Here is a 15,238-nt window from a genome sequence, read left to right on the forward strand (position 1 = left end):
TCTTAAAGTTTGGGGTTACGACACTTATGTCAAAAGGCTTCAGCCTGATAAGATCGAACCCAAATCGGAGAAGTGCGTCTTCATAGGATACCCTAAAGAAACAATAGGGTACACCTTCTATCACAGATCTGAAGGCAAGATCTTTGTTTCTAAGAATGGATCCTTTCTAGAGAAGGAGTTTCTCTCGAAAGAAGTGAGTGGGAGGAAAGTAGAACTTGATGAGGTAGTTGTACCTTCTCTCGAATTGGAAAGTAGTACATCAGAGAAAACGGTTCCCATGATGCCTACACCAACTAGACAGGAAGCTAATGATGATAATCATGAAACTTTAGATCAAGTTACTAATGAACTTTGTAGGTCAACCAGAGCACGATCCTCACCAGAGTGGTACGACAATCTTGTCCTGGAAGTCATGTTACTAGACCAAGGCGTACCTACGAACTATGAAGAAGCTATAATGAGCCCAGATTCCGGCAAATGGCTTGAGGCCATGAAATCTGAGATAGGATCCATGTATGAGAACAAAGTGTGGACTTTGGTGGACTTGCCCGATGATCGGCAAGCCATAGAGAATAAATGGATCTTCAAGAAGAAGACTGACGCTGATGGTAATGTTACTGTCTACAAAGCTTTACTTGTCGCGAAAGGTTTTCGACAAGTTCAAGGAGTTAACTACGATGAGACTTTCTCACCCGTAGAGATGCCTAAGTCTGTCCGAATCACGTTAGCAATTGCCGCATTTTATGATTATGAAATCTGGCAAATCGATGTGAAAACTGCATTCCATGATGCAACCAGAAGGTTTTGTCGATCCTAAAGGTGCTAACAAAGTGTGCAAGCTCCAGCAGTCCATCTATGGATTGGTGCAAGCATCTCAGAGTAGGAATATACGCTTTGATGAGGTGATCAAAGCATATGTTTTTATACAGATTTACGGTGAAGCCTGTATTTGCGAGAAAGTGAGTGGGAGCAATTAGCTAGAGTAGCTCCATGCAAAACATTGTAGACACAGAAATTTGCAAAATACATACGGATCTGAATGTGGCAGACCCGTTGACTAAACCTCTCTCACAAGCAAAACATGATCACACCTTAGTACTCTTTGGATGTTAATCACATGGCGATGTGAACTAGATTATTGACTCTAGTAAACTCTTTGGGTGTTAGTCACATGGCGATGTGAACTATGGGTGTTAATCACATGGCGATGTGAACTAGATTATTGACTCTAGTGCAAGTGGGAGACTGAAGGAAATACGCCCTAGAGGCAATAATAAAGTTGTTGTTTAATATTTCCTTATTCATGATAAAGGTTTATTATTCATGCTAGAATTTTATTGATCAGAAACTTAAATACATGTGTGAATACATAAACAAATATTGTGTCCCTAGTAAGCCTCTACTAGACTAGCTCGTTGATCAAAGATGGTTAAGGTTTCCTAACCATGGACATGTGTTGTCATTTGATAACGGGATCACATCATTCATCATTAGGAGAATGATGTGATGGACAAGACCCATCCGTTAGCTTAGCATATTGATCGTTCAGTTTATTGCTAATGCTTTGTTGATGACAACTACATATTCCTTCGACCATGATATCATGCAACTCCCGGATACCGGGGGAATGCCTTGTGTGCTATCAAATGTCACAACATAATTGGGTGATCATAAAGATGCTCTACAGGTATCTCCGAAGGTGTTTGTTGAGTTGGCATGGATCGAGATTGGGATTTGTCACTCTGAGTATCGGAGAGATATCTCTGGGCCCTCTCGGTAGTACACATCATAAGAAGCTTGCAAGCAAAACTAAGGAGTTAGTTACGAGATTATGTATTACAAAACGAGTAAAGAGACTTGTCGGTAACGAGATTAAACTAGGTATGAAGATACCGACAATCGAATCTCGGGCAAGTAACATACCAATAGACAAAGGGAATTATGTATGTTGTCATAATGGTTCGACCGATAAAGATCTTCGTAGAATATGTAGGAACCAATATGGGCATCCAGGTCCCGCTATTGGTTATTGACCGGAGAGGTGTCTTGGTCATGTCTACATAGTTCTCGAACTCGTAGGGTCCGCATGATTAACATTCGTTGACGCTAGAGTAGTATTGGGATATTTGATGAGTGGTAACCAAATGTTATTTGGAGTCTCAGATGAGATCCCAGACGTCACGAGGAGTCTCGAAATGATCGAGAGATAAAGATTTATACATGGGAAGTCATATTTTGGGTTCCGAAAAAGGTGCAGTTTTTTTGGTATTGTACCGAGAAGCTTCCAGAAGGTTCGGGAGGGGTCCGGAAGTCCACAAGTGGGTTAACCACGACCCAAGGGCTAGCATGGGCTGCGGGGAGGCGCGCTGGCCTTATTGGGCTAGGCGCACCAAGTCCTCAAAAGCCCATGTGGCTAGGGAAGGCAAAAAAGGAAGGAGTCCTAGTAGGAATAGGATTGGACTTAGAGTCCAAGTCTTCTCTCCCTTAGTTGCGCCCTAGGGCTTGGATGGGTTGTTTCCACACCCCTCCACCTATATAAGAGGGGAGGGGTGCCCCAAGAGGATACACCAAGCCCTTGGCGCCCCTCTCTCTCCCGTTACTCCGTAGTTCCACCTCCTCGTCCCGGCGACGCTTAGCGAAGCGCTGTCGGTGCTCCACACCACCATCACCACCACGCCATCGTGTTGGTTATGATCCCATCTACTTCTCCTCTCCTGCTTGCTGGATCAAGAAGGAGGAGACTTCATCGAGCCGCATGTGTGCTAAACTCGGAGGTGCCGTCCGTTCGGCAATAGATCGGTTGGATCGTGATCGGATCGCGAAGAGTACGACTACATCAACCACGTGATAAACGCTTCCGCTTAGCGATCTACAAGGGTATGTAGATGCTCTCCCCCTCTCATAGCTATGAATCTCCATGGATAGATCTTGCATGTGCATAGAAAATTTTTGTTTTCCATGCAACGTTCCCCAACAAGCCTCTAGTATATATAGGTTGGAGGAGGAGGAGGGGCCACAAGGGGAGGGAAAGTATCCCTCCCTTGTTCATCCAAGGGGAAGGGGACTCCCCCTCCAATTCGGTCTCCTTCTCCCCTTTCCATGTGGAGAAGGGGGCGCCACCACTATTGGGCCCTTGTGGCCCAATACTCCTTCTACCTATTGGCCTTTTAAGGCCCGTTGATATTAAATGAAACATAAAATCATCCTAGAAATTACTCAAGCCTTTTATTATTAACTAGCACATATGCCTGTGGGTTGCAACGGGAAAATTGATGTTTTGTGCAAGCATAATGTCCCACAGCATCGGATTCACTATGAAGAACATGCTGCAATGCAGCATCCTTCCACAAAATGAACATAAAAAATATGATGCAATTTAGCCATGTTATATTTTCTTTGCCGGGCATAATCTCCCACTGATTCCATTTAAGTCTAATCCTTTCTTTAATTACCATGACGTCCTCACCTGTTTTAGTCGGGAATCAAATTCTTCCTTTTCTAATTTAGTAGTCCCAACACATTGAAGCCTACAGATCTTTCCTTTTAATTATCCTACCTTTTTACCTCAAGTCCTTACTTTAATTAGCCTCATCTATTTGAATATTCTATTTATTAAGACAACAATCTTTCGTTTAATTATTCCACCAGTTTACCCATAATCCTTTATTTAATTAGCCACATCTGTTTAAATATTTTATTTAAGCACACAATCCTTTCTTTAATTAGCTCATTCACTTACGTAGCTCGCCCTAAACACGAGGACTACCACTCATATATTTAGAGCGAGTTGGGATTAGTAAATGTGAATGGCGCATAGGTCATTGGTTGTTCCATCGAAAATGCAGACAGAAGGTCCTATGATCAATTCCCACAATGTTGATTTATTTTGACCCAATTATTTTCATGGTCTCTATGAAAGACCATAAAAGGCCCATCAACGTACAAGTACCTGGCCCAGATCACTTAGCATGTGTACGAGCCAACATTACGAAATTTTAGCGTAGCATGCACTCAAACCAAACCAAACAGACTAAATCAAACCAAGAATACTTATTGCCTTTAATAGTAGGTATAGATTTAACATCTCTGGAAACATTTTCCACCTATATATTATTTATTGGTAATACCCGGTATTGCCCGATAAGCTTCGAAACCCTTCTGGTGACCCCGAAACGCTTTTGGTTCCTCTTGAAACTATTTCAATATTAATGAAACTATTTCACAAATAAATTGTCAATACTCCCGTCCTACTAACACACAACAGATCATGATTACCTTAAGCTTGTGACCCTGTAGGTTCGGTAAAACATAGACATGAACGAAACCCCTTTGTCAGTGAACGATAGCGGAACCGTGGATGTCCATATCGATCCCTATGATTACATGAATGCCATTCGAGTGAACCTTTGGTTCATGTGCTATTCCCTTTACTTCGCGATACTTCACAAAACCCGAGGTGAGATGTATCAGTATCCTCTTGGGTCATACACATGCTCACTATATCATTCTCCTCGTTATCAGTTTTGTTTTTCTTTCTCGTTGACGTGATCTGGCTTCCCTGTGACATAGTCACCTATGTCTGGCCAGATGATGATGGATGTCGTCACATGGAGAGGGCCCTAAGAATATATCTCCATCATTGGAGGAGCAAATCCCACTCTCGAGTTATCTAGTCCCTTATCAAACTTTCCGATGAACCTATAAGTTGATGTTATGATCACCGTGTTATAGATGACGTTCAAGCAACCCCAAAGCACATCATACGGTAAGAAGTGACTACAATACTCTCATGGTCTAAAGAACTCAAAACACACATTAACACTCCATGTTATAATAATTGACTTTAAACGTTATTATCTCAAAGTATAACAGACAAGTTTGGTCGATTCAATATGATCGTTCTTCTAACATCATACTCTTAATGTTTTTTAGGACCATTATTACACTTAATGATATCCTAAGTCTAGAAAACGTGATCACCAACAACACTTGAGCAAGTCTTAGAGGCAAGACTAGGTACCCTATCTTACCGCTTATCATTCCACGTGTGCATATGAGTTTTCCACTGAATCACACATTCCAGGATCGTAGCAGTTATAGCATAGAATATAAACTCTTAATTATGAACATGAAAATATAACAATACAATATTATTGCCTCTAGGGCATATTTCCAATAGTCCTCATATGACCGTCGAAGGGGATGGGCCTGCAAACCAACTATTGCGAGCTCAAACGGTCGAAAAAATAAATTCTCAAACTCTTTGCGGTAGGAGAACGAAACCGCTGGTTTCCTAACTCTTTAGAGAGAACATTAACGACAACATCCTGAATAATATCATCTCTGAAGTTGAAGAAAATGAGTTGTATTGTAAGATATTTTCAAAGTTTTCACTTGAAGAAATAGGTTTTGGTTGAACATCACTTCAGAAATACTATCTTCGTAACACATGAACCCCTCTTAATAGTATAGTTTGCCCCATGACTTAAAAAGAATAGAAAGAACTACGAAAAGACCAAGTCATCATGATGCAGTTCTTTGGCTAATTCTTCATCAAGGGCGCACCAAAGTCTTTAATTTTTCGTTACATTTTTAGTGGTTGTCTACGATGGTTAAACCAAATCTTGAGGGACTTTCACTTAAAAACACTGTAATCCCTTAACAATTTTTGTCATAGTATTGCAAAACCACAAATGGGGCACTAGATACACTTACACCACCGCACCGGAGCTGCTCCCCCGACACCACAATCCACCTCAACAAATCGACGTCCCTTATCCACGGTGCAAGATGAGAATCCATGGACCTCCTGCGTCATTCGCCCTATTGTCCACCTTACCAGAGATGATCATATGTTTGACTCCTCCTCCGCACCCGAGGCATTCCCTCGGCACCGTATTCAGCCACCTTAGCTCTACTTCCCCGTGCCAGCAGCCATCGAAACCCAAGCACCTTCAAGGGTTCATCATATGAAGCTGAGGCCTACAAGGCGCTGTAAAAGAGGGTGTACACTTATCTTATCGCTTGTCACTATATCTTCATGTTGATCTCATAGAATCTTACTACAAATTACACATCGACACTAAAGTTAAGGTTGTGCGCTTTTTCCCCGCTCCAGCTACATCGTTGTCCAGCTCACCAGAGTAGCTCCAATGACGGACAGGTCCACTGCACCCAAGATGTTCCCTCGAGGCATCCTTCCTCCGCATGAGATATGCTTCCCCGCTGCATGCAGCCACCGAATCACAACACAGCAACGACTTGCAAATGAAGTTGAGGCCTACACACGGCCACAAGAGAGGTGATACTCTTTCATATCTTCTTACGTTATGCATCTCAGCCTGGATATATATTATCACTTGTTAGACTTTTAGTTGGTCCAAATTAATGTTCAAACTTGAGTTTGTAAATGCATGTTGGAACATATCGATGGAGGAAGGAACAGTATATCTGTCTACTATTTAGTTCATCTTGGGTGGACAACGACTAATACATATATTTTGAAGCTATCATATGTCTTGATTAGTTTTGGATCTATCCACTAGTTGCTCGTTTTAGAATGGACTTCAGATAATCTCACTACTCCCTTCGATCAAAATTAATTTACGCAGCCTTAATACAATGTCAAATGGACATTGTATTGAGGATGCGTCAATTAATTTGGATTAGAGGGAGTACATTTTTTTTCCTGATGCATGTCAGTGATTATACATAATCATACTGAACATGATAAGATACAGAGAAGATTCTTGCATAGAAATACAATGTCGTCGACACTTAGCTCCATGGTGGACGCAACGGCACCCCTCCCCCCCCCCCTCGAGATTCTTCTCTCGAGCAAGATAGCGACCTAAGTTGATGTAGCTCCTCATATTAGGATTCAGAGTGAGATGACCGGTCCTATTTCCCCAAGGTGTTTTCACTAACTTTGGAGGGTGATAATTGTCATACCTTGCATATGGTGTCTTGCATTGCTTAGTTTAGCATCATATACACAATATTGCTATGTCATCTGCCTAGTATAGATATCATTTATGTGAATGCCATATGCTTAGTTTAGACATCATATATGTGAATTATGTTTTGCCATCCTGTTTAGTTAGACAACATATATGGGAATTATGCCACTCCATTATGTTTAGTTTGGCATCATATATGTGAATTATGTCATGCCATACTTTTTTACATTATGTATTCCATCTGTCTACAATGTTTGTACATTCAATTATTGGTCTTGTGTATCTGAAATTTGAAAGGAAGAGGGTGATGACAATATCTGGAGTAAAATCAAGATCTTCAGAATAGCCAATGCTACCTATCATAGCAGATAGCAGTCAGGTTGCTGCCAAAGCACCAGCCCCGCCACACAGAACCCACACTAGCAAATAGTACCCCTACTGCAGTGACCAGAGAAACATCTACACCCCGTTGAACCCCAAGGCCACCAAATAGTAACCAATATTAGTTATCACAACGCTAGGTCCACCACAGACACCCAAACACGAGCAGTTAATAACCCAACTCCAGTGCACAATTTCAGTTACCGCGACAGTAGGTCCACCGCAGAACACCCAAACACGAGCAGCAGTGGCGGAGCTTGCACAAAAAGGTTGGGCAGGCCAGGTTGGGATTGCTACTAGCTAGCATTTTGTGACGCATGGGCTGAATATAATAGGAGGAGAAGCTCCAGAGTTGGGTGGGCCATGGCCCATTCGACCTTGCCTAAGCTCCGCCAGTGATGAGCAGTTAATAACCTAACTCCAGTGCCCAAAGTACCAAGACCACTTTCACAACCCTAGAATATTTGCTTGCAAATAGTTGCATTTAAAAGTAGTCATGCATCATGTTTAAATTCAAAGAAATTTGAATTAAGGATTTCTCAAGCCTCATAGTTAAATAAAGGGCAAAAACCCTAAATCGTATTCAGTTTTCCAAAATGGCTTGTTAAACCCTAGAAATTTGGTCAAGGTCTTGTAATAAATATCAGACCCTTCCAAATATTTTTAAAGGTTTAATAAGATTTATTTTGGACTTTGAATTTAAAACACTACTATATTTTTATTGGATTTATATTCATAATAAATAGATTATAAGTCCAATAACGCTGAAATTTATTATATGGGGTTGCATTTAGAGATAGTCATACACCATGTTTAAATTTAAAGAAATTTGAATCGAGGATTTGTCAAGCCCCATAGTTAAATAAAGGGCAAAAACCCTAAATCTTATTCAATTTTCCAAAATGGCTTGTTAAACCCTTGGTCAAGGTCTTATAATAAATATCAGTCTCTTCCAAAAAAAATAAAGGTTTAATAAGATTTATTTTGGACTTTGAATTTAAACACTACTATATTTGCATTGGATTTATATTCACTATAAATAGAATATAAGTCTAATAACATTGAAAACCACCACAGAGAACCCCAGCTCCAGTAGGAAGTATACCTATTCATGTGGACAAAGCACCACTGGTCATCCATAGTTTAGTGAGAATGGTTTTCGATGTCATTAAAACGTATGTGTGTACCTTCCTTGTGGAAATATTATACTAAAGACGAAGGCAAAGCCAATTTCCTATCTTTCTCCAGGAGTTGTGTGTAATTAATGTTATTCGTGACAATTACTTTGCTTTGTCCCATACTTTCTAGCTCCATGTTGGTTATGACTCAACAATTGTTCTCATTTTTTGTTATAGATAAATGCCGATTTGGACACTTAGGATGAGGCAATCTGTGCTAATTGATGTGCTATCTACAAGAGTGTGGTGCAACAGTGTCAACATTACCTAAAGAAACAATACTTCAGCGGCAAAAACATTCACGAAGAACCCCTCTTTTCTGTGAAGAAACATTTAAAAGACGATGGTTCGGAATGCCTTGTTCTCCATTGGTCCCGACCCAAGAATCAGGTACGGTCTGTGAGATCAGTCACATTTTTCGAACTACTATATATTTCTGCATGCTCTTACAATTCTCTGTTCTTGTAGGATAAGTGCTTAAAGTAGAAAATCAACTCTTATCAGGTAGATTTCACAGTATGATGCCATTGCTTTGCTCTCCTATCACTGACTCGTACCAACTAATTTCAATTTTCAGGATCCAACTGAAACTTCAATGACACAACAAGTACTTTTTAAAAGCTTGTTTGTTTAACTGCTTTGTTGTTGTAAATTGCTCTATATCAGTTTTCAATTTCAATTGTATAAACAGTTGTCTTCTTATATCATGCAGATTATTAGGACCAAAACAGAGCCAATAATGCTCTTTAGCCGTGCATGTATGCTTCTGATACTGTAATCTAGTGGTGTTGTGTAGCTTTCCACACGTACATCATATGAATGCTTGACATCATAACAACATGCTATGCTATGGATGATGAGACTCGTGACTTTTAATCCAAGCAATGATTCCATTATACTGTAGTTTAGTACACCATATGAAATTAACTTATAAGTTGTCCCTGTACCAGTTTTTCAGCCCATTTCCCCACGTTTTTCCAGAACACTACCACTTTTGTGACCATTTTCTAGATTATCTGTATGTTTTGTGATAGATAATATTTCATATGTATGCACATGACGTGCATATTCTATTATCAAACATGTAGTACTTCCTCCGTCCTATAATATAAGATGTTTTTGCAAGCTGCTTTAGCTTGCAAAAACGTCTTGTATTGTGGGACGGGAGTACATCAATGTCATATATAGTGCAGCTGCAAAATATTATTCAGTAATATGACTATGTAGTAATACATACAGTAGTAGTACGTCATTTCATCTAACAGAAATAGAGTCGATAACAAAAAACTACTCGTAGAAATGGGTGGGTTTAGGCAGCGAGGCAAACTAGTTGATCCCTAGCGCCACCGTCGGCGACCTGAATGCACATCTACCATCAGATTAATTTCGACGGTGCCTTAACTAGCATTTAAGGTTTGACGGACCAATGGCAGAGTATTTTACGTCGTCTATCATTCAAAACATGTGTCACCATCGGCTAAAAAAACATGCGTCGCCATCGGCTAAAAAAACCCATGTGTCACCATCTATGAACCACTGCTCTCTGCGTCTTCTTTCGTACAAAAAAGACGTCTTCTCAGCCCTGAGCTTGCCGCCTTCGACCTTTTTTCTATCTTAACAAGGCCACAGCACTCTCATCTGATTCTTCTGTGACAAAGAGAAACATCATAGCACGTCCAAAGTCCACGCCACTTCATTTATCTTATGGATCCGAGAATATTTACAGAACCGCAAATGCTATTCTGAAGGAGAAGGTAGAACTCAAAGTTTCCAAATGCAACTCAATTAGAAAGAAAGAAAGAAGAACAAAAAAATAGGCAAAAGGGTCTCCTCAACTTGGATGTCGCGCTGTAGAAGCAAGCTCTTTGGCAGCACGCACATCCAATCTTTTTCCGTTCACTCCCCAGTTAACAAGTCAGACTGTCATGAATTCCCCAGCCAGCTCAACTCCGAGTTCCCTTGGATTGCGAACCCACATTCCTCGCTTGAAATGTCCTCACTGACGCGGTCGCAATCACATCCACATGCTCTAATTTGTCTGCTGAATGGCCTTCTCCCCTCGGACAATCTGCATACAGCATATAGGTAAGAGGAGGAGCATAAATTTGGCAGGTTTGTTTAAATTGTTTTTCAGCGAATTCTGCCAAAAACCAGCAACTAATTAAGATCTACAGGGAGTTATAAATGCTGATCTTACAAATAGAATGTCAGGTTGGTACGTGTGAACAGAACAATTAGGACAAGGAAAGTTTACATACATATTTGCCAGGCACAGGATTTTTGTAGATAATGAGTGCGTCCCCTGCCTGAAGACCATGTGTCTTCACAAATTCACCTGACAAAAGGGCAGGATGGCTCAATTAATCACGTGCTCATACTTGGAAAATATTTAAAATTGAAATCACTTCCATGTTGAAGCATATACTTGTAGAATCCAGGATGTACATTCTGCTTTTGTTGTTTGGCCAGAACCTGAAATAGCATTGCATCAGTATGATAATACAATTGCAAGGGTCAGCATTTGAGTCAACCTACAAATGTATTGGTTTCTCCATGCCATGACTAACTATCATTAACCAACACCCCAGTTCTTCCCCAAGATTTTGTTTTCTATAATTAAGTCACCGTATTCAGGTTTAACAACCATAATTTACCAGGGTTTTTTTTTCAAAATTGTAACCACTTCCATGTTGAATTTGCATGTGAAAGATGCCATAATATGAGTGTACGACTGAAAGGGTACCTGTACTTAAATTTCCACGTAATCGGGAGCACCATGTCATCCATCTGCAGTATCACAGGATCCCTTTCGCACAATGGTGGAAGACTAGCTTCTGCATCCTTCTGAAAAACAGTTGATGATTATGTTACAAACAATAATTCAGACTGCATTAGTTTTTTCACAGAGCATCATGATAGCATATACCTTGGGTAACACAATTCTTCCTACATTTGCAACATCACTCTTTGTCAATTCCTTGCGCAAAATAACTTGGTATTCTCCAGAGTTGAATTTCTGAATGCCCCCATGCACACAGAAAAGGAAAATAATGTGTTTATTATGAAAGAAGTATATGGCCATTTAATGTATCAGACTCCTGATTGTGCATTTTAACTATTGTACGATTTTACAATCCGTCATTTGCCATTTCGCTATTAGCTTAGGTCAATGCAGGAAAGAAATATGTACGGTAAATCTGACTAAGAAAACATGTTAAGTATAGTGTGTTACTTACACTGGCACAACTTTCATGACCTTGCTTCAACTCTGGAAGAGCGTCAACTGTTTCACATTTAAGTTCAACACCATTTCTGGCATCCATTTCGTCCTTAATTGTAGCTACTCTAGCAGGCATGTCCTGTGTAGTAGCCATTTTACAGTAATATACATTAGGCAGGGGCATACAATCTTGAAAGATTCTCTAAACCTTGAAGGGTTCACATATATACCTCTGGAGCCTCAGGTTCCTTTGTAGGTAGGGGTCCTTCCATGGGAGGCATATGAGCAGACATGTTTGGTGCCAGGGATGTTGTATTAAATGACTCAATCCCGAAGCTGGGTATAGAACCTGCATTTAGATAGGGTATACAAAAACAAATTAAGGCGATCTTGCCTAGAAACCCATCATTAGTAGCCCCACATTTACAAGAATGAGAAATCCTGGTTATTACTAGTTGATGCCTCAGTTCAATGCAAGAACAAGAGATCTCAGGCCAGACCGACTACCAATTACCAAAACAACCCAACCACACAATATGCACCGAGTACGGAAAGATATAAATACCTCAAAAACTAACTTGCTTGAAGGTCATAGCTACATAAATGACACCACATGAAATACGCTCAATTGAATTTCTAGTAGGAAGAAGCTCTACTTATTGTTTATGACTCTTAACTCTCTAGGTGATGGTAGAAAATCAAAAATGCTTTTAGCTTTTTGGGAGGAGAAACCATTCCATTTCTGTTTCTCTTTACCTAAAAAGCATAGCGGGTACCATGCATTGTTGTTCATTAATAAAAGAAATGGGGCACATAATAGAAGTTGAGGTGAGTAAAATTAAAGTGTACCTGGATCTTTAGCCTGGTTGTTATCAAGGCTGAAATGGTGGGTGTGCTCCTGATTAGGTGCAGGATAGTAGCTATATGCATTCTTGTTAAGCATGTAATGGGTCCAGAAAGCATAGCAAGGAGATAGGCTGTAATGGTATGCATTGGCAGTAGCTGCGGAAGGAGTGCTCTGCACAGCAAGGGATGTGAAGGCACTGGTAGACGCACTCCAATCAGCAAAACCCCTGGGCGTCGGAGGCTGGCGAGCAGCATTGTGTGTGGATGCATCAGGTCCAGGTCCTGCAGGTGAGATGCACATTACATTTCCTTGAAAGGCCACCGATCAGCAATAAGAAAAGCAAAATGACAGGGTGAGCCATAATGTACTACTAGTAGTAGATTAGGCAGTAAGACATGTGGTATTATATCTATACATATACAAATGTACAATGACAGTTGACATCACCATGGCACGGTCATCAGTAGGTATCTTGGTCTCTTGTCTCCAATAATAAATAATAGATAAACAAACAATAAAACCTAAATCGGTCTACGCGAGTTGCAAAATCAAGCAAGTGCCGTTGAATCAGACCGCAGCAGGAATGTAGAATAAAGAATATGACCTCGAGCGGCTACAGATAGATTCTGGGGCTAGGCACATGGTAGATCGACAAAAAGGAGCCGAATTTGGAAGGGATTACCGTACCCTAAATCCAGCAAAGCGGGCGCGCATTGGCGGTTTCGGCAGGTAAAAACGCGAATGCGCGATTAAAGAAAGAAGAAGGGAGGACTGACCATTGAGGGGAGGAAGGGGAAAGGGGAGGTTGTGGCTGTGGTTGGGGTTCTGCGTGTGCACGGCGGCGAGGAGGGCTTGGTACTGGAACTGGTGCGGGTGGCCGGCGCCGCCGCCGCCGCCAGCGCCGCCGTCGCTGGGCCTGCCGTCGCCTCCCATTCCCCTTGGCCTTTGGCAGACACCGCTACTCGCGCATCTACCAGCCAAGCCCTGGCTTCTCTCTCTCTCTCCTCTGGCCTCGGCTATGGGTGGGAGGAGGGGTGGTAGGGTAACCCAGGCAGGCAGAGGCGGGGGCACGGGAGTGAGGGGAGGGGAGGGAAGGGTGGTGGTCACTGACCTCTTCTCTTCTATCTATCCTTTCCTTCCCTTGGCTATTTGGGAGAGTTTTACAGTTATAAAGCTTGGACTCTTTCCTGGCTTCGCCCGTCCATCTCTCTCCCTCTCCGACTCTCTCCCACCCTTTCGTTGCCACGGTGACACACGTGAGTTAATTTCTTTGTCAAAACTTTGATTAAAGTTAATTAAACTTTGGGGGGCCAAAGAGAAAATGCAATTTCTTGGGGAGAGAAAAGCTCTATCTTTTCCAGTCTAAAACTCCCCGTAAATTTACCACAAGGATGCACATAACTCCGTCACTGTATGTTATACTTTTTTTCCATAGTGCATATTGCACATTCTAGTGCAAGAGGGGTGATACAAGTACCATGAAAAGTATGACATGGCTTGATTACATTTTCTTCGTGCTGCAGTGATAAAACTTCGCTACACATTATCAAATGATCTTGTATGAAACATAGCCTTTTATAAGCTGAATATGGTGTCTCACCGGCGGATCCACCCCGAGTGTCATACTTCTCCTTCTCCACATGCGGAAGGCGTCGCCACCTTGCGACGAAGGTACGCTCTTGCTTGATGCCTCGTCGCCACCTTGCGACAAATGCACGCTCTTGCTTGAGGCCTCGTCACCACCTTGCGACGAATGTACGCTCGTGTTTCATGCCTCCTCTCTCTCTCTCACTAGATTAAGGCTTTCATGTTGTTGTTGAAGTTGAAGGGAGCAGTTGTATTTCTCCTTCGGACCGTATAACGAGTACACGTTGATATGTGTAGAGAAAGAGATGTAGCGAGAAGCGTGTAGTGGTATGTAGGGCTAGGGAGGGGTGGAGATGGATTATAAGTATTAGGGGGTTGTTTGGATTGTGATTACCTTTGCCATATTTTGCCACACTTGCTTACTTGAGTTGCTCAAATTGTTAGCTACACTTTGGCTTGCCTAAGAGAATCTTGCCATATTTTTTGTGTCTATAACATGTGGGGTTCACTACTCATAAAAAAATTCCTGTCTTAGGTGTGGCTAGAACCAAACACTCACCTAACTTGGTCAAACTTGCCTAAGGTAATATGTGGCAAAGTGTGACAAGGTGTGGCTAGGAACCAGACAGCCCCTAGATCGTGGGTAGGAGAACCATGGTTCAGAGTTGGGTTGATTGTGGAGGAGAAGATATCATATCACCCTCTTCACGACATTTGACGCAAACAAATTTGATGATTTGGTGCTAGTGGTCAACGACGACATATGTAATATTCAATCTTCAAGATGAGATAAAGATGTGATCCACACGTCTCACAAGAGGGCGAATTATCAAAATGCGATATGTATCATGTAACGTTAGAAAATACACTTTTTTGCCAAATATATCCACCGCCCTAGTTCTGACCTTTGTTTTATTAAAGAAAACCATATGGAGCTTATGTAGGTGCAGCCCACAAAACCTCTTGAGTTTCACGACAAGCACACGAGAATAAAGTTAATCATGTTCACCAATTTACATATATATGGAATCCCTCAAACACCACTTTTTGCAATAGAAATATGTGT

General features: G+C 41.4%; 1 protein-coding gene across 1 annotated transcript; it reads right to left on the reverse strand.

Moving 5' to 3' along the window:
* Positions 1-10,186: 10,186 nt before the first annotated feature.
* Positions 10,187-13,735, reverse strand: LOC123159840 (B3 domain-containing protein IDEF1). The gene is made up of 9 exons (XM_044577656.1): positions 13,362-13,735; positions 12,588-12,866; positions 11,969-12,087; positions 11,755-11,877; positions 11,445-11,534; positions 11,262-11,362; positions 10,944-10,990; positions 10,777-10,853; positions 10,187-10,586 (listed from the first exon to the last, which is right to left on the reverse strand). The coding sequence occupies exons 1-9, from the start codon at positions 13,516-13,518 to the stop codon at positions 10,548-10,550; spliced, it is 1,032 nt and encodes a 343-aa protein (XP_044433591.1). The 5' UTR covers positions 13,519-13,735; the 3' UTR covers positions 10,187-10,547.
* Between the last annotated feature and the right edge of the window lie 1,503 nt (positions 13,736-15,238).

Source organism: Triticum aestivum, chromosome 7B (assembly GCF_018294505.1).
Source record: "Triticum aestivum cultivar Chinese Spring chromosome 7B, IWGSC CS RefSeq v2.1, whole genome shotgun sequence".
NCBI lineage: Eukaryota > Viridiplantae > Streptophyta > Magnoliopsida > Poales > Poaceae > Triticum > Triticum aestivum.